Source organism: Oryctolagus cuniculus, chromosome 3, assembly GCF_964237555.1.
Source record: "Oryctolagus cuniculus chromosome 3, mOryCun1.1, whole genome shotgun sequence".
Classification (NCBI taxonomy): domain Eukaryota; kingdom Metazoa; phylum Chordata; class Mammalia; order Lagomorpha; family Leporidae; genus Oryctolagus; species Oryctolagus cuniculus.
This window is the reverse complement of record NC_091434.1, coordinates 140,760,613-140,787,781: the sequence shown is the minus strand read 5'-3', so window position 1 is coordinate 140,787,781 and position 27,169 is coordinate 140,760,613. Positions and strand designations below refer to the sequence as shown.

Genomic DNA, 27,169 nt, shown 5'->3' with positions numbered 1-27,169 from the left:
TGGAGTTCTCTTTCCGAGGAGCCCTAAATCAATCACAGGCAAGTTAGACTTGCAGGTGGATTCTGTTAGGACTGATCACAGGGACCCAAGGTCCTGGAACTGGCCTGCTTCCCGGACGTTCTGCTGACTAAGAGTCACTGCCTGATCACCTTTGGACTGAGTGTCCCTGGGCCTCCGCTTGTGTTCTAACTGCATCCCCATCTCAGAATGGGAAGCCGCGACCTGCGTGGTTAGGTATGGCTGGAATCTTCCCCGAGACTCGAACTCCACTAATTCAGCCTGTCCTAGGATCTAGGACATGAAGGTTAGGAAAGAACAAAACACTGGAAACCCAAACCAACCAAGATGATAAGGAGTGAGAAGTCAGTTCCTGTCCATCTTCAAGCAGTCTCGGGCTTGGAATAAGAAAACATGCCCAAGTCTGTCTATTTAGACACAACATAGTTTTGCACAGGTCATTAACCCTTCCAGGCCTCAATGTCTTAGGCTGTAGAATGGAGTCGATAGCATTTGTTCCTTAGAGATGCTCTTAAAAGCACAAATAATATGAGGAGGTGGTTTTTGTTGGGAACTTCTAGCTGTTATAAAATAGTCAGTATTTCTGAATACATACTTAAAAAAAAACATTGTTACTGTTTATTCCTTATGCTTGGTGGTAGATGACAGAGAACCAGGAGAGCACTGAAATCTATTTGTAAGTGTTTCTTATCAGGACAGTCATTAAAATTCTTCAGCTTAGCGGAAAACAAACATTTACAAGAACATGTCCCATGATACAATATGGTGAACATGCTGCAAATCGTCATTACCATGGCAGATGGAACCGTCGGTGAGAACTTTCAAAGCCCTCCAACTTCTGGCAAGTTACCAAAACTCCTCTAACAGAGGAAAAGCTAATAATGCAAGATACCTGAAGCCACTCTCCGGCACACAAACTTGCATTGCATAACATCAGTCTACTCTGTTAAAAATCCAAACGAGACGTGCATGAAAATTCTGAAATGAAGCTCAGGAAGCAGCTTTCAGTTTTAATACCCAGCTAATTTTGTTTAGCTTCAATTCAAACACGTGTCACAACTTCAATGAGTAAATGTCTCAGGTTATGAGATACATAAGCTCTTGATAAAGATAAAAACAAAATCTTTTGGAATTTAGAACTATTTTATTTTGAGCATCTTGAAAATATCAGGTTTTCTTGAGCACTTAAGTGCAAATCACATTTGACTTCCTGAGTCATAACTTTGGTTAACTTATGGTGAGTTTATATATTATAATATAATAAATATATTATTTATTTTGGGTTAGACCAAAGTATGAATTCTGCAGATGGCTCTATTTCCAGTCCTACCAATATACATTGATTATTAAATTAATTATAATTATTTTTACTTGTTTAATTATTCTAGCATTGACCAATGAAATATACTTTATACTAAGTACTAGCAGATTTCCCATTTTTAAAAAAATCTCTTAACTATGGTCTTTTGTGTTTCTCTTTGTCAACCAAAAATATTTTCCTACTTTGCTGCTAAATGGATTTCCTTTACTTGACAAGCAGAACACAGTGTAACTAAGTGACAAGAATTTGCCATTCAGAAAAGCATCAACAGGAAACATCAGTGCAAATTCCTCAATATAACAAGTTCTTGGCTACAGTTCAGGGGAGCATTTTTCTGAGGTGGCTCCCTACCCTCTGCTGAAAACATTAATGGTGTCACCTCTGGACTTGTAACAGTACTCACAACTGCTTCCTCCACTGTTTAATGAGGTTTTCATCAAAGATGGACCCTGAAGCAACTCTTAATACTATCTCCCTGGAGTCTAATGGCCCAGGTGATTTTTTCGGGCATCTAGAGCCTTCCGAGTGAGTTTTTGAGGCTATCTTTTTTGTTGGAGTGAGTCTAGGGGGGCATTTGGGCACTGCCAACTTGGAGGGAGCTGGTGGCAGATGGAACGAAACCTGCCTGGCCTGCCTGCACCTCCACATGAGCAGAGAGACACCCATTTCCTCCATTAAGGAGCTGTCACTCAGCCCACCCAGCTGGAAGACCATTTTTGATAGCCAAGCTGGCTGGTGGCAGACAATTCAGATACAAAGTGCACTTTAAAAGGAAGCTAAAACATCATTTGTAGGAAAATTGAAAGTGCATGGCTTCCACAACAGCCAATTTTTTAATGACTGTAATATTTTAAGTGATTATTTTTTTGCCACTTCAGATGGCTCCTTAGAGAGGAGATGGTTTTTTTTTTTTAATTAAAATCTAGGCAATGCAAACAGATGAGAGATGAAGAGCATAGGAAAGAGAAATAAGATGAATAAAATTAATTAAAATGGCATTGTTGGCAGAGTCGTAAATCAGCCACTATGTGGCTGGAATAAAATATACTGGTATAGGAGTTTCTGGACTAATGTGAGATGCATGTTTGAGTGTCTGGAAATCGACTGATTTACAGATCACCTACAATGGTGTTTCTTGCGCCTTTTATCATGCCGAAGACATTACCCTATAGAAATACATATTTTCCACACCCATCCTGGTCCAACTGCCTCTGAAAATACAGGCTTCCATGCTTTTACTAGGAAACAGAACATGAAAATGGAAATTTAAAAAAAAGAAGAAAAAGGGAAGAGAATGATTTCTCTCCTGACCCAAAATGCAATTCTGTCATTTTGCACACATTAAACGTCTAGATAATTTAATGCCAGTTAAAAAACTGAAAACTTGGCTATAAACACAGTCCAGGTGCATGAAGGCTGGAGTGCATTTTCTCTGGTCAACACAATAGATTCAACCCCGGTGAGTGAATGTTAGGGAGCTTACAGAGTGTTTTCCTCATTATTTTTTGGATTCATTAAGCATTCACATTTGAACCATTTTGTACCAAGAATGATAAAGATTCACTTTATGGTATATTTTGTGACAAGTGTATAATTACTTGGCAATAGTTACAACAACTCTAAAATGGCAATGGTGACAGATTTGAATTGGAGTAATGAGAGGAAGAATAACAATGTAAAATTTCATAGGGCAGCTGTTAACCTTGTCTTTGGGGATGAACTTGACTTTCACATTGTCTAAGAATTTCAGACTTGCCTCCTCAAATTAAAGCCAAAGATGGCAGGCGTAAACAGGGAGGCTGCAGGGTAACAGGGAATGAAAGGGCCAGACTGAAGTTAAATAGACTTGGCTTTGAGACACAAAGCTGCTTGAATTTAGGGAAGGTGTTTGGTGCTTCTGAACCTCTGTGTTTTCATCTGTGAAATGGGGATAATTGTAAAGATGAGATGTGACACTGCAGGCAAATGCCTATGCAAAAGGTTGGTGAACCTTAGGGAAAATCATAAAGTTCAATTCCTTCCCTTTTTGGGGCTCCCTATCTTCACTTGTTCAATTAACAACCCTTACTTTAATGATGCAGGTTAATCGTACTACGTGCTGTGCTATGGACAAAGATGACAGTAAGTGTACCCATGTTCTAAATTTTACTTACTGAACACTGTGTTAGCTCAGTGATGACACGTCAAAAACAAAACAGAAAGACAAAAGGTGCAGGAGGCAAGGAGGCCCTGGGGGATTTGTTTGAATCGTTATTTTCTGTCGAATTTATCAAAATTAGTTGCTCCTGCGTTATTACCACTTGGTGTGTTCTGGTTCTTTTCCTTGTTTCACTAATGCTATTCCACATTAATTACTGTACAAATAAGCCTCATTGGAGCTAAACTGTGAAAAGCACACTAGTTAGGTACAGCCCTTCATCCCTAAAGTATTCTTATTAGCTTAACAAATTATATTCTGGCTCGTGTTACAATATCATGGACCCACCTCTTGGGGGAAACATGACAATAAGAGCAACATGATCCAAAGTGAAGAACATCCCATGTGAAGGGAATTTGGGTAGACAGCATGCAATTAACTAAGCTGGAATCTGGCCAGAACATCGCAGTTAACGTTCTGATCGTTAATGGAACAAGACATGGGAACATGGGCCAGCCACAAGTCGTACTGAGCCCAGGTTTTTATCCACACGAGAAAGCCAGTGCTCGAATCCCCCAAGGTACACACTAGATGGTTTCTAGAACAGTGATGTGCAAATCACATTTCTGGAAAGAAAATCTGATTTCTTCCCATTTGTCCTTCATACTCCAGGAAAATAAAATGATCAGACAGATTGCTGGAACATTTCAGGGGTACTCAATGGAATATCACACAGAACACAAACTGGGCATTCGCTCGGCATCTCTGCCCGGGTATCATATTTGCAGAGTAGGTGTAGCAATGAATTTTACTTAGAGTGTGAGTTTCCTCCCCCCTCCTTTTTTTTCATTAGCTTCAATTTGTGTCAAGGCTTTAAATTTTTGACACAAATTAATTTACCATTTTTTCATAATTTGGACATAATTGCCTGTCTGCTCCATGAATGACTCAGCAACTTGTGACAATAAGATTGGACAGGGGATAAGCAATGTCAAGACTGAAAGCTTCAGTTCTTATGCAGGACTGGAGACCCGCCTGGTGTCCACTAGATAGTGAATTTGGAAAATTCACGATGTACAAGAGCAAAAAGAAAATTAATAGACACTCATGCTTTGACTAAATGATTGCTCTTATTGCATTGCTGATTTACCTAATGGCTGTTGCCTTCCCTAGGGCTTCCGGGCATTTGTTAAAAAACTGTCATTATTATTGGATATTTTCCAAAAGTAAACATGGTGAGAGGGACACAATCAAACTTCAAGTAGCAGTGGAAAGAAGATTAAGATAGAACTCTTCTAAATTCTGCAACTTGGATGCTACAAATCCTTAGTATAAATTTGCAATATTTAGTAACTTACTTTTTAAAGGGAATTTCTTTTAAATCCATGTGTTTAGATCTAAAGGACAAACCTCCAAAAAAAGAATCTGGACATTTCGCACCGATTTACTTCTCAGGAAACCTAACATACGTGTGTAGAAGAAGCAACTGGGAATTCTTTGCTATCCACACCACAGACTAGAGCAATAAATAGACAACAGATTAGCAGGTGCAGGCACAGCAATCAGAGTGGAAGATTTCTTAAAAATAAAAAAAAATGAGGAACAGCTTCTATCTCACAGTGATCTGCATTTAATCTGCAGGTCAATTCCAGAGTTGACAGAAGCCAGTGATTTATGTCTTTGCAGGCTGGGGGCACCCAAGCCAGCTGAGCAGAGATAAACATTTACTAGCAGTGAGTGAGAAACACACTCTCTCTCTCTCTCTCTCTCTCCTTCACATACACAGATATCAAGGAGTTACAGATGATTCATGCTTTCAAGATAAAAATGTTGGTCACTGCCAAAGATGAAAGCAAACAAAACAAAACAAAAACAAAGCAGTTGGCTGACCAGCATTTACCTCCATGGCATATTGGCCCATTTAGAAATTCTGTTTCGAGGGTAATACTCCAGGACGAGGAGAACAGAAAACAAAGCCAAAACCATCCTGCTCCCAGCTCTTCCCTGGGTTCTCCTTGCCAAGCTTCATGGACCTCTGCAGCTCTTCTCCTGGGTACTGAGCCGTGGAATACGGGCAGCTCCAGGCTTCATGTTTTTGTTTGAACTTGAATTCAGGATGTCCTCACATTGCAAAGATGTGTATGTTTGAAGAGCTGGGAAGTGATGACTTCGATGAATTTGTCCAGGTATTTCAGAAGTGACGAAGGAAGACTGAACACTGAGCAACCAAAGTCTTTACAGCCATTTGGTGCTAACTTACTACAGGCATCAAACTCGAGGAGGAGACCCTCCTCAGAGTGTCAGCCCCTACAAAGCCTTCATGAAATAGTGTCAATACCACTATTATTATCTTACTATTATTTATCATAACTTTATTTATAATTATTGCTAATATTATTAACTATATATCCAGGATCCACACGGTTTCTGTGATACTGCAAGTATCATTTGTAGACATTAGAATCCTACCCAATAATGTTGAGTCTTGATCTTAAATGGAGGGAGGCCGGCACCGCGGCTCACTAGGCTAATCCTCCGCCTTGCAGCGCCAGCACACCAGGTTCTAGTCCCAGTTGGGGCGCCGGATTCTTTCCCGGTTGCCCCTCTTCCAGGCCAGCTCTCTGCTGTGGCCAGGGAGTGCAGTGGAGGATGGCCCAAGTGCTTGGGCCCTGCACCCCATGGGAGACCAGGAGAAGTACCTGGCTCCTGCCATCGGATCAGCACGGTGCGCCGGCCGTGGCGGCCATTGGAGGGTGAACCAACGGCAAAGGAAGACCTTTCTCTCTGTCTCTGTCTCTCACTGTCCACTCTGCCTGTCAAAAAATAAAAAATAAATAAATAAATGGAGGGAGGCAAAAAAAAAAAAAAGTGGATATTCTTTCATCCTTGATGGCAAAATCAAGATCACTCTCCCAGAATTGGTGCACCAGAAATTGCCTTGAGATCAGTTCTTCTTCCATATCAGGTAGGAAGAATGTGTCTCTCACTCTTAAAAATGGGACACAGTTCACAGTCGCCTGGTGGAGGCACTGCTAGGGGTGGAAGCCATGGTGGCAAAAAATGTTCTAGCAACAACAGATGACGAACCAACACAGTATACTCCACATCTTTAGAATAGGAAGAACTAGGGCTGGTGCTATGGCGCAGCGGGTTAACTCCCTGGCCTGAAGCACCGGCATCCCATATGGGCGCCGGTTCGAGTTCTGGCTGCTCCACTTCCAATCAAGCTCTCTGCTATGGCCTGGGAAAGCAGTAGAAGATGGCCCAAGTCCCTGCACCTGTGTGAGAGACCTGGAAGAGGCTCCGGATTCCTGGGTTTGGATTAGTGCAGCTTTGGCCATTGCGGCCAACTGAGGAGTGAATCATTGGATGGAAGACCTCTCTCTCTCTCTCTCTCTCTCTCCCCCTCTCCTTCTCTCTCTCTGCCTTTCCTTCTTTCTCTGTGTAACTCTTTTGAATAAATAAATAAATCTTAAAAAAAGAATAGGAAGAACTGACACAAATTCTAAATTATTCTAGAAGTCATACAAAGATGGAGAAAGGGACCCAATATCCTGATTCATCGTTCTCAACAGTGAAGCCAGGTGATTTAACACCCAGTGGGTATCAGGCTCCTTCCAGTGGGCACATGGTCTGCTTACTCAAGTTTGCAAATGAGAGTGTGCTCTCAGAAGCTTCTGGAGTTGCAGCACTGTATTTCTTTTCTTTCTTTCTTTTTTTTTTTTTTTGGTATTTAAAGCCACTCCTCCTTGGTAGTGAACACAGGGCTACTTAGGGATTTGTGGGAACTAAAAGTTATGATGGTAATTAGGAGCACAATAAAAATGTGGCGTGCCTTTTATTCTACATGAGCAAGTTCTCTGGAAAAACACTGGATGGTGAGTTAGGCAAGCAAGCCAGTGAGCTTGTGAGAAAAATGGTGGAAAAACACAGATGGCTACATTCTTCCAGAACTGTCTACACTGAAAGCGGATCCGGTTATCCGTCTATTCCTTATGAACTACTACAGAGTCAACAGACAACAAACACCTTCTACTGACCCAGCACAATTTTAAACTAGTGACCTATAACTGCAATTCTCCAGATCATAAAAACTCCTTAAGCTAATCACTCTGTACATCATTCTGCTCGACTTGAGATAAACAAGGAGAGGCTCAGATGAAATGAATTAAATATTCCCAAAGAAACAGAAAGAAATACCTAAAGAAGATCAGAGAAATGTGCGTTAGGGGCGACAATGATTCCTCCTGTTTTTGATCTGCCACTCTCAATCTTTATTTCCAAGGTCAGTAGCTAGACGGCTTACATACTCAGCATTCTGTATTCCCGTGTTTTATTAACAGTAACATTTAAAAATAATTATTTATAGTTAATAATGAAAACTGCTATCAATATTCCTATCACACGAGTGACACTGAAACTTTATTCTAGGAGAAATTATTTTGTATTTCCATTGCCAATGGTTACGCTATGGGCAATACTTACATCCAACCTAATCAATTAATGCATTTGATTTTGATATTGCCCAAATGACATATAAAGCTGACACATTCTGTGCACTCTGTATTTTTACCATCCTATTATTTTCCCCCTTCTCATAACTGAAGGTGACAGTTCAACAATCTGCCTTTTATTCATTCTCCTCTATTTACTTTAACACTTGGGCAGAACTTGCTGAATTCTAACATATTAAAAAACCAGTCATCTGGAGGAAGTAATATGCAGCACACATGGGACAAGGCTGAAGTAAAATCAAGAAAATCGAAAAACAAGAATCCTTTCAACTATTAGTCAGAGAGTAATGGGCAGAAAATGGGCAGGTCACTTGATAGACAGATATTGGAAAGAAACACAGGACAATCAGGAGGCACATCAGCAGATGAGACAGCTGAGAACAGCAGTGCTGGAGTCAGATTACTGGGTTTGAATTCTGATTCCACCATGATGAGATGTGTATTTTGGACGAGTTATTCAAGATTTTCTGTATCTTAAAAATGGGGCTACAATAGCACCATCCTTATAGGTTTATAAGGATCAGGTTATATGAGATTATAGATGTAAGTACGCCTGAGCGTGTACATCTGCTTACATACACACTCATATACAAATACATATAATGAGTTAATCAAGGAAAGTTTTCCTAGCACAGAGATGATTATCTTTGAGTAGTTCCAGCTACTTTCTCTTCCGAGGACTTAAAAAGCATTGAATAAATGCTCAATGAAAAAGCAGCTCTTAACATTGGTCACAGATCATCTTATCTGTTCTAGGAAAGTTCTCCTTGAATAATCCTATTTTGTAATTAAGTATACCTTTTCATTGGCTGTTAGACTTACTATTTGGTTTGGTTAAGTTAGAGCCATCTTAGGAACTTTTAACAAACAGAAAAGATGACCTATAGGTTGAATAAGCAAACACAATTCCCTAAACGAAAAATCCAAAGTAAAGGAATGTTTAAAACATGTCTTGTGATCAGTAGGAACACTGAGATATGTTTTTTTTCCCTTCCTTTGTGCATTCTAAATGGTTGTATTCATTATGCATCTCAAGAGATCACCAAGGAAAGCAGTAATATTTGACAAAGAAATTGCATACAGTTTAAATAACTTTTTTATTTCTAGAACTCAATTTACTAGGCAAATGTATTTTTTCATTCTCAAATGATTGAGTACCAAAGCAAAAGAGTGGACTTGCAAATGAGTTAAAACAAAAAAAAATGGTTAGCTTTTATTAGTGTATTTATTTATTTAAAAGAAACATCAGAGAAAAATTTCTACCTACAGCTAAGTCAAAGATAGTGATATAAATCATTACTACAATCAGTTTTTCTTTTTAAGTAGATGTAATTCACCTGGCAAGTCCCAGATGTGTGACTGCTAAGCTTATAAGTTGCACAAAGGGCCAGAAATCATATTCAACACAAAGATGTAACTTAATTAAAATTACCGCCGAAGCAAAACCACACTTCATGCATTGCTATCATAGGTGGTGCCAAAGTACATGCATTAAGAAACTGAACAGCTAATTAGATCAGTATAATGGCTTGTAAAATGAGGCAGAAAAAGTACATTTATGCAGTAAAAGGTCCTGAGACCAAATGATAAATGATCATCATGGGAAACACATGGAATCCTTGGCCCTGAAGCTCCTGGGTTCACTCATTTGCTTGCCCACGAACCATGACACCAGAAATTTCTCTTCTGATCAAGTGGTAGTGGGATGTGACAAATGTTTTGTTTTCATGAACACAAGAAAGGAATCCATGGATTCTCTTAAGGATCTATGGCTTTAAGACTCTGCCAGAAAAAAAAAATGTCCATAATGTTCTCTGGATGTTGTCTTGTACTGAGAAAAGCAGATGCCCGTTCCTAACACCTGTCCGTTAGTGTAGTACCATCGACTTGCAATAAATGACTAGGATCGGATTTGTTAAGGAAGACACCATTTGTGTCAGGAGAGCTCCTGTGTTGAAGGTTCACTGAATAATCTGCATTTTTTTGCACTGAAATACATTATTTACGGGAAGTGAGCAATCTGGATCTTCATGTTGTACTTGCTCCTCTTCCTAGGATCTCATGGCCAGCCTGCATAGCATTTGCTTGCATCAGTGAGTCACACTTGACAAAGGTCTCCAAGCTGGGAGTGCTTGGATCTCTCCAGTGATCTCTCCACAGACACACTTGTTTGACTAAGCCATTCATGTACCAACTCACCTTCACAAGAGCTAAGGAAGGCAGGTGAGAGACCACAGTGCCTTATTTTAGCACTACAAAAAGGAAAGACACATTGAAGAATGCAGGGGGGGGGGGGACAGCTGTCTGGGGCTGGTGCTGTGGCTTGAGGCACCAGCATCCCATATGGGCACTGGTTTCTGTTCTGGCTGCCCCTCTTCTGATCCAGCTTCCTGATGATGGCCTGGGAAGGCAGCAGAAGATGGCCCAAGTGCTTGGTCCCCTGCACCTGTGTAGAAGACCCATAAGAAGCTCCTGATTCCTGGCTTTGGATGGGCCCAGCCCTGACTGTTGCGGCCATCTGGGAAGTGAACCAGCAGATGGAAGGCCTTTCTCTTTGTCTCTGTCTGTAACTCTACCTCTCAAATAAATAAATAATAAATTCTTTTAAAAATGTTATATTACTATAGTTTAAAAAAAAAACAAACAGCTGTCTGCATCCCCCCTCCCCTGGCTCCAAGCTGTGCAGTATAGACAGACACCTCGCCTCCCACTACAGGTATGAGAGAGAATTAAGTACAGACCTTGGGCTTGAAATTCAGTATCAAGCCTCTCCATGGTAAACATCAGTATTGGACAGGTTTACACTGCCTCTGTTCTCAGGCCAGTACCTGTAGCCTGAGTACCTCAACTGTCTTTATCCAGAGGATCAAGGGACAGTCTCCACTACCTCTTTCCGAATCTTAGGCAATCAGCGAGAAGCAAGACATCAGTCATGGGGAGTGGGGAATAACAATGACCACAGGACTTTGTCTTGAAAGTCAATTCAGGTCTGGGACCTAACCCTGGGAAGACTTAATGGTTCCCACCCCCATGCCCAGGACTACGGGCAGAGCCTTGGGATCTGCCAGGGTCCAAGTGGAGACCCGTGGCCCCAGTCAATCAGATCTATGTCCCACTGAGCAACACCTGGGGCTGGCTGCTGCAGTCCTGGGATGGGGAAACATCTCAGCAGTAGGGAGCCCTCAGTGTGGGCCTTTGTTGTACCGCTGTGCTACACTGGTCTTGGCATGCTCTGGGCTTCCATGTGTGATCTAGCATCATGGTATCAGAGGCCACGGGACTGCCTAACTCAACTCCATCCCCTGCCATAGTCAGTGCAATGTCAAGAGAGTAACTGTCTATTGGGAGGAAGACATGGTAGGGAGATGCCAAGTTATTGCATAGGAGCCTGGGGCTGGTCCCTCCTGGAGACTCAGGACACAGCATATGGGCTTACCTTAGCCTCACGAAGGGGCTTGCAGGGACACACTACCCCAACTGCTCATTCTAAGCAACACATCAATTGCAGATTTTGGACAAAACTAGAATGCGGTACTTTCTAGTGCTGAAACAGCAACAACACACCAGTGGTGGACTCTTGGCAAACCTCCACTTTGGTGCCATCTAGTGCTGAAAACAGCAGAAGTGCTCACAATTCAGAGAAAGCCACTGTCTGTAAGGCCAGGTGTAAACAAAGCCAGATTATAAAGATGGAAAAAATACCTAGTCCTTCACTGAGCAGATAACAGCATATGCCAACAAGCCTCAAGAACTTTCTGAACATTTTCAGGGAATCATGACTCACCTAAAATAAGGTATCAGAAATCAACCAGATAGCAAATGGAGTAAGCAAACTCTTGGATACAGACTTTAGTATAGATAGCTGCTTTAAGGAAACTCAATGAGCTTTAATGAAAAAAAAAAAAAAAACAACCAGAAAATATCAATACTATAGTAGAGAAACTTAACAGGGAGACTGAAATAATTTCAAGAAATCAAACAGAAATCCTTGAGCTGAAAAGTATACTAAGCAAAATTACAAATACAATGGAAGGCATCAGTAGCAGAACAGAACAAACAGAAGAAAGTATTAGTGAGCTTGAAGACAGGTTATTTGAAAATACACACAGTTGGAGGAGTAAAAAAGAATCAAGAGGAATAAAAAAAGCTATGGAAATTTTGAGACAGCACTAAAAGAACAAATATTAGGGTTCAAGAGAGAGTAGGAAGACAAAAGGGGGAAAAAGTTTATTCAAAGAGGTAATAACAGAAAGCTTCCCAAACCTAGAGAAATACGTAGCTATCTAGGTACGGGAGGGTCAAAGGTCACTGGTCAACTTCAGCTCAGCTAAGTCTACTCCCCCAAAGTTAAGGACAGAGAGAGGATTCTCCGGGCTGCAAGAGGGCAGTAACAAATCACGTAAGGTGTCCTACCTCTCTTGACTGAGACTACTTGGCAGAAAGTTTACAGACTGAGCGAGAGTGGTCCAAGACTTTCACAGTACTGTAGGGAAACAATTGCCAACCAAGAATACTGAGCTGAACAAAGCTGTCCTTTAGAAATGAAGGATAAACAAAGACAGTCCCAAACAAATGTCTCCTAAGAAATGCTGGAGTGTTCTCTACTTACTAGCAAGTAAGAAGGAAGTATCAGAAGGCAGCAAACTCATGGGCCAAACTAGCTACACAGACATAGCCAGACTGTTCCAGTGCTGTAAACATGTTGCATAAATTAGTCCTATCTTTAGAATGAAGGCTAAAAGCCCAAACAATTAAAGTAATAATCACATTAGCATGTTAAGAGACAGGCAAGATCAGAAGATATAAAATGTGGCATCAAAAGTGTAAAACATAGAGAAGAGTGTAAACATAGAAATTTTATTAGTATTTTTATCTTTTTTTTTCACTGTACTAATAATCAATGTTAAGTTGCTATCATTTCAAAATAGTTTTTTATGAGAGATAAGCTTTCTGCAAGCTTCATGGTAATCACGCAACACAAAGCTATAACAGACTTACCAAAAATAATAAGCAAGGAATCAAAACACATTACTAGAGAAAGTCACTTAACCACACAGGAGGATTGCAAGAAAGGGATAAAAAAAGAAAGAAACTACAATGAAATCAAAAAACAAGCAAAATGGCAGAAGTAAGCCTCTACCTGTCAATAATTACCTAAATGGACAAAAAACAAGATCCAACCATATGCTACAAAACCCTATGACAAGAAAGTCACTTCCACTCTCAAGATACATTTAGACTAAAAGTTAAAAGGTGAAATTGGATATTACATGCAAATAGAACCCCAAAGAAAGCAGGATTAGCTATGCTTAAAACATATAAAATAAGCATTAAAGCAAAAGCATTAAAGAGAGGCATGGAGGGTCTTCATATAATGAAAAAAGGTTCAGGGGCCATCAAAGAAGGAGGTACCTTTCTCTGAAGGGAGGAGAGAACTTCCTCTTTGACTATGACCCTGTCTGAATAAGATCAGAGTCGGCGAGCTCAAAAGGCTTCCATAGCCTTGGCAACTCATGACTAGAGCCTAGGGAGATTACTGACGCCATAAACAAGAGTGTCAAATTGTTAAGTCAACAACAGGAGTCACTGTGTACTTACTCCTCATGTGGGATCTCTGTCCTTAATGTGCTGTCCAATGTGAAGTAATGTTACAACTAGTACTGAAATAGTATTTTATACTTTATGTTTCTATGTGGGTGCAAACTGATGAAATATTTATTTAATATATACTGAATCAATCTTCTGTATATAAAGATAATTGAAAATGAATCTTGATATGAATGGAATGGGAGAGGGAGCGGGAGATGGGAGGGGTGCGAGTGGGAGGGAAGTTATGGGGGGAAGCCATTGTAATCCATAAACTGTATTTTGGAAATTTATATTTACTAAATAAAAGTTAAAAAAGTAAAAAGGTTCAATTTAATAAGAGGAAATATCAATTTTAAAAATATATGCACACTCATTATTACAGCACCAAATACATAAAGCAAACATTGCTAAAACTGAACGGAAGACAGATTCCATGGCAGTAACGATAGGACGCTTAACATTCTATTTTCAGCAAAGAAATAGCAAAGTTAAACTGCTCCCTAGACCAACCCGACCTTACAGACATCTACAGAACATTCCATCCAACTGTTGCAGAATAAACATTCTTACTAGCACATGTCAGATTCCCCAGGGTATATTATATTGTACATCACAAAACAAGTCTTCACAGATTAAAACAGAGATCATATCAAGTATCTTTTCTGATCACAATACAATAAAATCATAAATAAATAACAAGAAAAACTTTGAGAACCTCATAAATGCTTGGAAATTAAACAATTTAATCATAAACAATCAGAAAATTTTAAAATTCCTTCAAACAGATGTAAATGGAAACACAACATACCAAAGTCTTTGGGATACAGCAAGATCAATAGTAAGGGAAGTTTATAGCAATCAGTGCCTACATCAAAGAGCAGAAAGTTCTCAAATCAACAGCCTAAACTTGTACCTCCAAAAACCAGGATAACAACAACAAATCAAATGATAAATTAGTAGAAGAAAATAAATAATAAAATCTGAGAAGAAATAAATAAAAGTTAAAAAAAAAAGAAAAAAAAAGAAATAAATGGAATCAAGTCTAAAAACCAATTCAAAAATCAACCAGATGAAGAGCTGGTTCTTCGACAGGATAGACAAATTGACAAATCCTTAGCTAGAATGCAAAAAGAGAGAAGACTCAAATAAATAAAATTGAAAATGAAAAAGGAGACAATATAGCTTGACACCACAGCAATACAAAAGATTGTTAGGAAAAGTATACAAAACATTTGATAATCTAGTTCAAATTCCTGGACATATACAACTTACAATGATTGAATCATGAAGAAATAGAAAAAAAAAAAAACAGATCAATAACAAGAATGAAATTGAGTCAATAATTAAAAGTTCCCTATTAAAGAAAACCGAGGACCAGGAGGATTCACTGTTGAATTCTTCCAAGAATTTACACCAATACTTCTTAATTTATTCCAAAAACAGAACAAAAAGAAATTCTTCCAAATTCTATGAGATATTACCCTGATACCAAAACCAGACAAAGACATAATAAAAAAAGAAAGCTACAGACCAATATCCTTGAAAATGTATATGCAAAAATTCTCAAAAAAATACTAGCAAATGTAATTCAACAACACATTCAAAAAATTATTAACCCTGATAAGGTGGGAGGCAAGCATGGCTCAACATATGCAAATCAATGAATTTGGCACAGCCCATCAATAGAATGAAAAACAAAAAGCTTATAGCCATCTTAATAGACAAAGAAAACCCATTTCATGAAACTCTGAACAAATGAGATTTAGCAAGAACACACTTCAGCCTAACAGAATTCATAAATAACAAGGCAACAGCTAACATACTTAATGGGAGAAGCAGAAGGCTTTCTCTCTAGGATCTGGAATGAGACAAGGATGCCTACTTTCATCACTTTTATTCAACACAGTGCTAGAAGTTCTATCCGGAGTGACTAGAGAAGGGGAAGAAATATATGGCACCCAAGTTGTCACTGCTTGCAGATATATAAATAGAAAATCTTCGTTATATACCAATAGGAAATAATTTTAAAAAGTAATCAGAAAAGCAATCCCATTTCCAATAGCTACAAAAAGAAATTAAACTATGTAGGAATAAATTGAACCAAAGAGGTGAATGATGTCTACAATGACAACTATACATAACTCATTACATAAACTGAAGAGGATACAAAGAAATAGAAAGCTATCTCTTATTCACAGATTACAGAATCAAGTTTTTAAGGAAAACTATCAAAATTTTACTTCGTTCTTTTAAAAAGATTTTTTTTTTTTACTTATTTGAAAGGAAGAACTATCAGAGACCCAAGGAGAGACAGAGATCTTCCAAATGATGCAACAGCCATGGCTGGGACAGGCTGACAGGAGCCAGGAACTCCATCCAGGTCTTCCACATGTGTGGCAAGAGATAAAGTACTTGACCCATCCTCTGCTGCTTTCCCAGGCACATGAGTAGGAAGCTGGATCAGAAGTAGAGCAGCCAGGACTCAAATTGGCACTCTGATATGGGATGCCAGCATTTCAAGCAGCAGCTTAGCCTGCCGTGCCATAATGCTGTACTCCAGAATCAGTATTTTTTTAAAGGTCCATACTCCCCAAAGTGATATATAGAGTCAATGTAATCCCTATAGAAATAACAGTGACAGTTTTCACAGAAGGAGAGAAAGCACTGCTAAAGGTTGTATGGAATCACAAAGATCCCTAAATAGCCAAAGCATTTGCGATAACTAAGAATAAACCAGAAGATGTTACAATGCCTAAATTTAAAATATGTTTAGTACAAATTAAAGCTAAGTGTTATTGGCATTAAAACAGACACTCAGGCCAATGGAATAAAATAGAGAGCCTAGGAGTAAGCCCAGCCACTACAGACAACTGATCTTTGACGGAAGTGCTAAGAACACATATTGGAGAAAGGGCTATTTTCAATAAATGGTGTAGGGACACTAGGAAATCCACATGCAGAAGAATTAAGATAGACCTCTACCTCACATCCCAAACAAAAATCAATTCAAGTGGATTAAAGCTATAAATGTAGGTCCTGAAACAATGAAAATACCAGAAGTCCAATGGAAGGCAAATGCTTCAGGACACTGGAACGGGCAAAATTTTTGATTCAGGTCCCAAAGCACAGGAGACAGAAGCAAAAATGGACAAACAATATTTCATCAAATTAAAAAGCTTCTGTATAGCAAAGGAAATGGTCAACAGAGCGAATGGAGAGAGCCTACAGAATGGAAGAATAGTTGCAAGCTATATATCTGACAAGGGTTAGTAACTAGAATATCCAAGGAATTCAAACAACTCAATAGCAAATAGACAAAGAATCCAGTTAATAAATGGACAATAGATCTAAACAGACATTTTTCAAGGGGAGTCATACACACATGGCAAACAGGAACTTGAAAAAGATACTCAGCATCACTAATCATCAGGGTAATGAAAATCAAAGCCAGAATTAGATCACCACCTCACTCCAACTAAACTGGCTATTATCAAAAAGAAATGATAACAGGTGCTGGGGAGAATGTAGAGAAAAGGAAACTCTTTTATATTGTGGATGGGAATGTAAATTAGAAAAGTCATTATGGAAAATAGTAGGGAGGTTCCCCCCAAAATTAAAAAGAATTAGCATACATATGATCCAGTAACTGCCTGCTGGTTATATATGTGAGGGACATGAGATGCACCTGTTGAAGAGACATCTGCAGCCATATTCACAAAGGTCAAGAAACAGAAACAGCCCTACGTGTCCATCCACTGATGAGTGGATAAAGAAAATGTGGCAGATACACACAACGGGATACTTCTTTGCTGTTAAGAGGGACAAAAGCCTGTCATTTGAGACAACATGGATGGAACCAGAGGTTCTTATGCTAAGTGAAATAAGCCGGGCGTAGAAAGCAAGTACTCTATGATTTCACTCGTGATTCAAACCTGAAAAAGTTGATCTTATACAGGTTGATAATATAACGGTGGTTACCAGAGGCTTGGGAGGCTGGGAGAGGGGGTGGGGAGAAGGGTTGGGGAAAGGCTGATTAATGGACCCTGAGTTGTAGTTCTGGAGAAGGAAATTCTGGTATTCTATTGCACGCAGGGTGCTTGTGGATAATAATAATGTATTGTATTCTTTAAATTGCTAGAAGAAAGGACTTCGAATGTTTCACCATAAAGAAATGATAAATGTTTGAGTAAATAGATATTTTTATCCTGATGTGAACATTACACAATGTGTGTGTGTGTATATATATATATATAGCATAATAACACATTGTACTCATAAATATGTGCATTTTTCATGTATTAGTTAAAAAGTTCTCTAAGCTATATTTATATTGCACTTTCAAATATTTGACATTTTAGAAGGTCTAACAGTGTTCTTCACAAGGCCTAAGTGCAACTTTATATTATATTATAAATTCTCCTTGAGCAGGCAAGCCTATTAATTTGATTCCCATTCACAAAGCTGATAATTGTCAAATGTGGACCTTCTGAGATTCTAACCCATACATCTAACCTCCTACCTGATATCTGGTTCCAAGACCATCAAGATCAATACCATCCAAAGTGAATCCATCAATTTCCCGCAATCCTGCTCCTCTCTTATGCTTCCTGTTTCAACGAATGGCATCCCTGCCCAGACAGCTGCCAAAACATTATCCTTGTATATCTGTCACTCCTTCATCTTCTCCGTCTCCAACCTTCTCCATATCTCTATTAAAAATCTCAGAAACATCTAACATTTCCCTAACCCCTCTCCTCCACTCCTGACAATGAGATTTTCCTTTAGTGTACTGTCTTCAGCCTCCTATTTGGTCTCTCAGCATGCATTCTTTCTCCCTTCCACTCCATTCTCCATCTTCAAAGGGATATTTCAAAACATCCAAAGTGCTTGGATCTTATTTAAAGTACTTCGGTGACTCATTATCACTTCTGGGATAAAACTGAAACTCCCCAGCAGCTTTCAAGGTCTTCAAGGTATTTTCGCTTGCCGTCAACTCAACTGGAACTGTTTTGGACGGCTACTTGGAACCTTGTCTGGTACTTTATGAGCTTTATGTGCTCATCTTCTAGCCTTAGTTTGAAGTACTATCTCAGAATACCATAGACTGAGTGGCTTCACCTACCAATATTTATGAGTATTTCTCTTTGCTCTGGTGTCTGGGAAGTCTAAGACCAAGGTTCTGGGAGAGTCCATGTCTAACTGTTCACTTCCCGGTTCACAGATAGCTATCTTCCTGATGTGTTCTCAGAAGGTAGTGGAGAAGGGGCTGGAGAGCTCTCTGGGGTGTGTTTGATAAGGGTCCTAATCCCACTGATGAAGTCTCCTGACTTAATTTCCTCTCAAGGACTCTACTTCCCAATGCTATCATATTGGGGTTAGCATTTCAACAGGTGAATTTTAGGAGGGGACAAACATTTGCCCATAACTTAGTCTTTATGCATATGATTTTCAGTTCTTGAAACACTATTTACCCTACCTACCCTACTCAGCCAGCTTTATATTATCCTTTAGTCTTTGCTTGGATTCCTTATTATTATTATTATTATTATTATTATTCTGGATTGCTTCCCCACAGCCCTCCCCCCACCCCAAGTCTGGACCCATTCTGTATGTTGCACTTCCTCAGCAAATCCTAAAAATTAGGCTGCTTTGTATCTGCCTGTTAATATGTGTAACTGCCTCCACTACCCTGATACCCTCACAAAGGGAACTCTTCCATATCTTTGCAATTAGAGTCCTTGGGTTCAGCCCAGTAACTGACATAGCAGGTCGTTAAAAATATTTGTAACATGAATGAACAGAGGACTGTTTCTGTACCGATGATTTTCCATCCTTAAAAGGTAGGGCAAGATCAGTAAGCGTATTACCTAGCCCATTAGTAGTGATTTGGGTAAAATAGCTATCACTGTACAATTTGGCTTACTGAGCTCCAGGGGTCAGAAGGGAGAAGGAAGAAAGGAAACTGAGTTCAAACCTTAACTGTAGCTCCTGGGAAGAAGAGCCAGTTGCCCGTGTCCACTGGGTCGAGATTGTCTTCTAAAATGACTTTTCTGTGTGCTGAGTTGATGACCAGGATGTTGTCCAAGGCCCAACAGGCTTCATACACTTCACCCACGTGCAGATTCTCCTGCTTCCACTGAAACTGCACGTTTTCCCCTTTGGCTTCTTCAGGAAGGTAGAGGATATGGATGATGGTGCTGACATTGGAAGGGGCTCTGGAACACACAGTGAGAAGGGGAGTTCAACTATACCGCTTGTTTCCTACAGATGAACTTTCTTAAGACTGTACTTCCATTTTCTCAAAAATGGCAGTCACTACAATCATAGAGCCTTTAAATCTTTTAATATCTTCTGAGTATTAAGATTTTCCGATTGAGTGATGACAGTTTAAATATTAAATGCCTCTAAGAAGTTTACATTTAACACAGACAAGCATTAAGTATATTCACGTAAGCCAGTAATGAAGTCACCCGAGAGAAAATGGCACATACTTCCACGGATTAAACAAAAAACCAAAGTGTATCCAGCATTTCATGCTGCGCATGGCAGACCTTCAATTTAAAGCAGTTTGTGTAAACTGATTATAAGAAAAAAGGGAGGGGCTGGCGCTGTGGCATAGTGGGTAAAGCTGCCACCTGCAGTGCTGGCATCTCATACGGATGCCAGTTCGAGTCCTGGCTGCTGCACTTCCAGTCCAGCTCCCTGCTAATACACATGGGAAAGCAGTAGAAGATGGTCCAAGTCCTTGTGTCCCAGACCCACATGGGGGACCCAGAAGAAGCTCCTGGATCTTGGCTCTGGATCAGCCCAGTTTTATCTGTTGTGGCCATTTGAGGCATGAACTAGCAGATAGAAGTTTCTGACTCTTTTTCTCTCTCTCTGCCTTGCTGTAATCCTGTCTTTCCAATAAATAAATAAATCTTTAAAAAGAGTGATAAAAACTATACAATTATGATGTTTTATATGAATTCTTACTCTGAAATTATGTACCTATTAGTAGTTAATGTATACAATATGTTTAATAATTAGTCTTTATGTAATAATTATTTCTAGCAATCACATGTACTTTCAAATGTCTAGTCTATATGAAATGTGAGATTTTTCAATAGAATTTAATTCTTTCATTTGTAATTCTTTATCATGTCATGGATATCAATCTTTCAAAACATGATACCATTTAACATGATTTTTATATTACATCTGTTAGATTCTAGGTCCTTCTGCTATACAATTAAATATTTTTATTAAACATTTTATTTTACCAAAGTAGAAATCTGCTGTAGTAAAAATGACTGCTTTAGCCAAGATTAAAAGTGGTCCTAAAATGCAAACCAGTGGTACCCTGGGCTCGCTATAAATCAGTTTTGAAAGGACTAGAGAAAAGTCATTATTTTGCAGTCACCAATAAGGCACATATATATCTGTGGAATTGTCAGTGTAGGTTATAGATGGTGTACCTTACCTTTGGGAGTAATCAATCCCCTATTCTTTCAAAATATTTCATGATGACTATGATTTTGGCTTCAAAAGGAATCGGCACTGACAAAGAGAATCAATCTATTTTGGTTTTGGGAGGTGACTGGAAATTCTTGCACGCTGAGCACCAGTGGTAAGGGAAATTTGCACAAATGAGCAAGATGCTTTGGTACAAGGCCTAAAACTGAAAGCCCCATCTAGCGCAAAAATAGACTCAGCTGAACACAAGCTTTATATGTTTTAATTAAATCTGGAGTTTCATTGTTTGTCACATCAAAAGCACTCAGATGTTTTCCAGCAAGAAATATGTACGACAATTTTCTTAAACTATGATACATAACATGCTAGAAGGAGTATTTATACTGCTTTTCTTAAAGCCATTTATATAAATAAGTATTTCATAGGCATGTCTTTGCATAACTATTAGTAATTAGAAAGAATAGCAAAATGTTCTGCTATAAAATTGACACAGCATGTCAGAGCTCAGCTTGAAGTTGATAAATTATATTTAATCCCACAGCAGAGGGAGACAATTTATTAAAATCTGTGAGTTAGAATCGCTCTTTTCACTTTTTGGTTATAATAGAGCCTGGACTTGTGAAGTTTTTATTTTAAAACTTTCAAGAAATACTACTAGAAACTTTGGATAGAGTGGTTTATTATTAAGGACTAAGAACCTAATATTTATTCTATTCCTCTAAATAAATCACAGTTCTTTTAATATGGAAATATAGTAAGGAAAATAGCTTGTTGAGAAAAGGAAGCTGTCATAAAACTGATGAAAAATATTCTACTTAAGTTATGCTAATTTAAGAACTAACCCAATCATAATAATTACTTTACGAAAGCTCAAGGTATTTTTCCTTAACTATTTTAAACCTAAAATGAAGCATCCATTTTGAATTTTATTTTAAATTTTAAACAATGCAGAAATGAAAAATATTATTTGAGTTTTGCTAATTAAACCAAACATCCTCAATGTAAATGAGTTTTTCCTCAAGCATCCTACTTCATTTTCATACTGAGGGATTTTTTTTAATAAAAGGAAAAATGTAATATATGATTATACAAGTCACATACAATTTTGAAAATAGAATTTGAAAATTAGTCTTAGGGGAATTAGAAGAGAAATGACAGAACTGGAGATTAGATGGGGGGGGGGGGGGAAACCAGTGGCTCTTAACTCAAAACTTCACAAACTGGAAAGTGGTCATCAGATGTACACCCGGGCCAGAGCCCCAGCCAGAGAGATGGGTGGTGTCTATCAGGTCTGATAGATCATAACACATCCTAATAGGATAGATCATAATTCAAGTAATTCAACATAATTAACAACCAGAGTACTTTTCACCAGGAAGAAAAAGGAAACGGTAGAGTGAAGGCAGGTAGGGAGCAGCAATCCAACTTTGCTAGAGTTTATGAAAATGCTGTAAATGACCACAAACCTGATTTTCTCAAGCTGCATCCAGTCCGCAGTGTTATTCTTGGCATATGAGACGATGATGCTGGGGTCTGAATAACTAAAGCGACATGAACCTGACCCTGTGAATAGCAAGCACAATAAATCTCAATGTTAACAAACAGTACAATTATATATTGTCCTTGCTGATCCATACTTGCCCTGTTCTTCCAACTAGGCTGTAATTTCTACAAATACTACTTAATAAGTAATCTCAGAAATCAGAAAAAAAAAAAAACAAAAAAACATAAGTTGGAGATTCCTTTAGTGACTTATGAACTATTACATTGTAAAATAAACACTGAGTTCTACATCAAGAAATATCAAAACATCATAGAATGACTGATAATGCCATAATGGTTCTTGCAGGGTAATATCAATTAACAGTGATTTTGTTAAATGATACAAAAATCATGAAGCTGAGGAATAAAAACATCATTCTCTTTCTATATATGCCTTAACTAAATGATGAGACAGTAAGTGAGGAATTAAAGCACGCTAAAGACAATTCAGGTCCTGGGTGACTGACAGTTGTTGTAAATGTGATCGATGTTACTCTACGAGTCCGTTATTAGAGATTTAACATAGAGACGACACAGTTCATGGTGAATATTTGGGGATTATTTCTCATTATTGTTTTCAGTATTGGAAATATAAACTCCACAGACAGCTTAAAAATGGGGAAGCCTTTGCTTCTACAGATGTAATGCATTCATAAAAGTAAAGCACAGTATGATTTGTAGATTTAAGGATCTCAGAACACCCCAAACAGCCATGAAACCCTGGCCAGATTTATCGTAACTGACATAGCAGAATTCTTTATACTCCATTAAGGCCAATGAACCCAAGGAAAAAGCAATAGAGCCATTTATGTTTAACTTTGACCCATCTGCCAGAGGAGCCTTGGTTTCAGCAAATGGCATCTGTTGATGGTTTCACGTTTGTGGTGCTCAAGCTTTAATCAGACTCATTTATTTTATTTCAGTGGTGTTTAGGACAAACCATTCGGGTCACCACTCGCCCAAGCTGGCGGTGTGCTAAGAGGCCAAACAGCAGTTTTCCTAGATTTATTCTCACAACTGAAATATAGGTGAAAAAGCAAGCAAAAAAAAAAAAAAAAAAAAAGTGGGGTGGGTCACTCAAAGGAAAACTGCCCAGCCACCTTGCTCTTAAATGGAAACCCACCTTATGCCATTTTAATCATTGCTAAATTCTACCTTTCATAAGCAGCTGCTTAAAATAAATATCAAATTGTGCAGCTGAAAATGGAATCGGGCAGGATTTGTGGGACAAACTTCAACACAAACAAGAACGAGGTCTGGCAGAGACTTTGTTATTTCAAGGAAAAGTTCGAATGAGCCTGAAGAATATAAATGCTATTTATGTGCTTCTGCTATGTCTTATACACCCCAAGCACTTACAAGCAAATCTATAATGCAGATCTCTAGAAAGAGAAACAACAGAACAATGACAACCAAAAATGTTCCTTACAGAATGCAATTTCTTGCAAATTATTTTCAAACAGAAGAAAGGGAAGTTGATACATATCAAAATAAAAATGTGTCCAAATACAGCCATTGGTGATAAATGTAACTTTTTAAAAATTTTAAAAATTTTTTATTTTTGGACCGGCAGAGTGGACAGTAAGAGAGACAGAGAGAAAGGTCTTCCTTTGTTGTTGGTTCACCCTCCAGTGGCCGCCGCGGCCAGCGCACCGCGCTGATCCGAAGCCAGGAGCCAGGTGCTTCTCCTGGTCTCCCATGCTGGTGCAGGGCCCAAGCACTTGGGCCATCCTCCACTGCACTCCCTGGCCACAGCAGAGAGCTGGCCTGGAAGAGGAGCGACCCGGACAGAATCCGGTGCCCTGACCGGGATTAGAACCTGGGGTGCCGGTGCCGCAGGCAGAGGATTAGCCTATTGAGCCAAGGCGCTGGCCAAATGTAATATTTTTAAAAAAGATTTATTTATTTACTTGAAAGGCAGAGTGGCAGAGAAAGGGAGGGAGAAACAGAGAAAGAGAAGGAGAGAGAGAGAGATCTTTCACCTGCTGGTGTGTTCCTCAAATGGCTGCTACATATGACACTGGACCAGGCTGAAGCCAGGAGCCAAGAACCCCATCAGGGTCTCCCATGTGGGTGGCAGGAACCCAGCTACTAGGGCGAATTAGCAGGAAGCTGCATTTGAAATGGAGTAGCTGGGACTCAAACCCAGGTACTCTGCTATGAGATGCAGGCATTCCAAGCACTGGCTTAACCTGCTGCACCATAACACTTGCCCCAAATATGACTTCTTTTCTTTTCTTCTTCTTCTTTTTTTAAGATTTGTGCTTATTTATGTGAATAGCTGAGTGACAGAGGGGAAGAGACAGAGGTAGAGACCTTGCAACCCTTAGTTCACTGCCCAGATGGCCATAACAGCCAGGGCCGGGCCAGGCTAAAGCCAGGCGCCAGGAATTCTATCTGGATCTCCCATGCGGGTTGCAGGGGTACAAAAACTTGGGCCACCATCCACTGCCTTTCCTGGGGCATTAGCAAGGAGCTGGATCAGAAAGAAGCAAAGCAGCTGGGAACACATCAGTGTTGCAGGTGGCAGCTTATCTCTCTGCACCACAATGGTGACCCCTATTGACTTTCTTATGCTACATCTCAGTGTTTTAAGATTCAATTTATTACACACTTATTTAAAAGGGGGAGGGCATCTAGCAGATGACTCATTTCCCCCAGCCTTTTAGCCTTTACATTTTTAATATTTAAAACATTGGGTTTTTGTTTTTCTTTTAAAAGATTTTACTTAGTTATCTGAGAGAGTTACAGATAGTGGGTAGAGGCAGAGAGGAAGGTGTTCTATCTACTGGTTCACTCTCCAAATGGCCACAATGGTTGGAGCAGTGCTGATCCGAAACCAGGAGCCAGGAGCTTCTTTCGGGTTTCCCAAGTGGGTGCAGGAGCCCAAGCACTTGGGTCATCTTCTACTGCTTTCCCAGGCCATAGCAGAGAGCTGGATCAGAGGAGGAGCAGCCAGGAATAAAACCGATGCTCAAATGGGATGCTGGTGCCATAGGTGGAGGCTTAGCCTACTATAGCACAGTGCCTGCCCCCAGAACATTGTATTTTTTGGAGGCCATCTCCTTGTTAGCTCTTGTGACTCTGCACCAGAGACCAGCTGGTGTCCTGTCTCTAGCCTCCTCAGTACAACACTGTTGGCCGGTGCTCACAACACCCCCCTGCTTGGTTGCCCTTCCACAGTTCCTCATTGCCCTCAGAACAAAGCTGCACCTCTTCTTGCAGTGGGTAGAGACGCATAGCACCTAGGGATCCTGAGTGCACCCTGAGCAAATGAACTGGCCTGAGGTCATCTTAAAGAGTTCCTACATAAAAACAAAGGCTAGGAAGACAAAGGGACTCCAAGAGAGGGAGGGACGCTGGAAGACAGGAGTCTGGGGTATGAGTGGCCCGCTAGAGAGCAGGAGAGGCACTGTGTACTCGGCGGGAAGGCGCACACCCCAGAAGAATCACTGCCAGCACACTACCTTCCTTTGGCACCAGTCCATCCCACAGATAACTCCCCACAGCCACGCAGACTGTAGCCGTACAACCTTTCCAAATTGCCATCCCACTGCCCCAGAGACATCAGCAGGCAGAACCAGGGTGCCCCTTGCCCAGATAGAAAATAGTTGTGTGACTTTGCTTGGGGGAGAGAACAGGAAAGGGTCACTCACTGTTCACTCCTCTTTGGGAGTGCAGGTGCCTAACACCCGTCCCAACCTGCTGTGCCCAGACACTGGGGAAAGGAGCTGTCACATTCCCCAACGGAGGCACCTCCTCTGCAGTGAGGAGACAGCTGCAGGCAGGCATCACTTGCAATGGCTACTTCTTGATTTCCTTTCTTGAATAAAAGATATTTAGAGGCCAAAGAGAAATTTAAAACCAGAAAGGAAAGACAAATTGTCTCGACATATTGTCACATGCAAAGTATCCTCTTATTTGCAGATGTGTTTTTCTCTTCTTCAGATCACTTCCAATGCAATCCTTTACTCTACAGCAACAAGTCTGCCAGACCCATTCAAAGAGGGAAGACAACAGAGAACCATGGTCATCAAAGTTTGCCCTGGGAGGCACTGATGGACTTAATCTGATCTACAACTTCAAGCACTTTCCTTGGCTCCTACAGGCAAGCAAGAAAAATCCAAATACTTTCATTTTTACCCTCAACAGGGGTATAAAGTGACAAGAGGTTCTCAAAGTTTGGTATTAATAAATAAACTTTTTAAAAAAACCTAGTGAACTTCTAGAATCTTCTGAGGACTCCACACAGTCTAGGATTTCTGGTTCCCATGCAGTACTGCTACCAGCTTACGGTTTGGGGGAGGGCAGAGTATTTTGTGTAAAAGACGTAAGCTTTCATTGGGTTGTTTCTGATTAGGTTTGGTTGTCAATTCTTGATTTTAAACTGAGAAATAAATGGGTAAATAATAAAAGTAGACCTACAGTCATTTACAGCAGCCATCATTTAGCTATCGTTGGTTCCTTTGTCAACCCTGTAGAGTTCAATGATAGATGATTCCATCCACAGTATTTCTGGCCTGTTATTGTCTTACAGTTTGTCCTATGGTTTGGCACACATATGCACTGTGATATAAATACAGGCCACTTCTA

At 39.7% G+C, this 27,169-nt stretch overlaps 1 protein-coding gene across 3 annotated transcripts in view; it reads right to left on the bottom strand.

Moving 5' to 3' along the window:
- RELN (reelin) overlaps positions 1-27,169 on the bottom strand; it is a 538,293-nt gene that overhangs the window by 200,405 nt on the left and 310,719 nt on the right. For all 3 annotated transcript variants that reach the window (XM_070071183.1, XM_051849694.2, XM_051849695.2), the window contains exons 9-10: positions 22,501-22,597; positions 19,554-19,794 (exon numbers count right to left, since the gene is read on the bottom strand). In XM_070071183.1, coding sequence (XP_069927284.1) covers positions 19,554-19,794; positions 22,501-22,597 — 338 coding nt within the window. The remainder of the gene's footprint in view (positions 1-19,553; positions 19,795-22,500; positions 22,598-27,169) is intronic.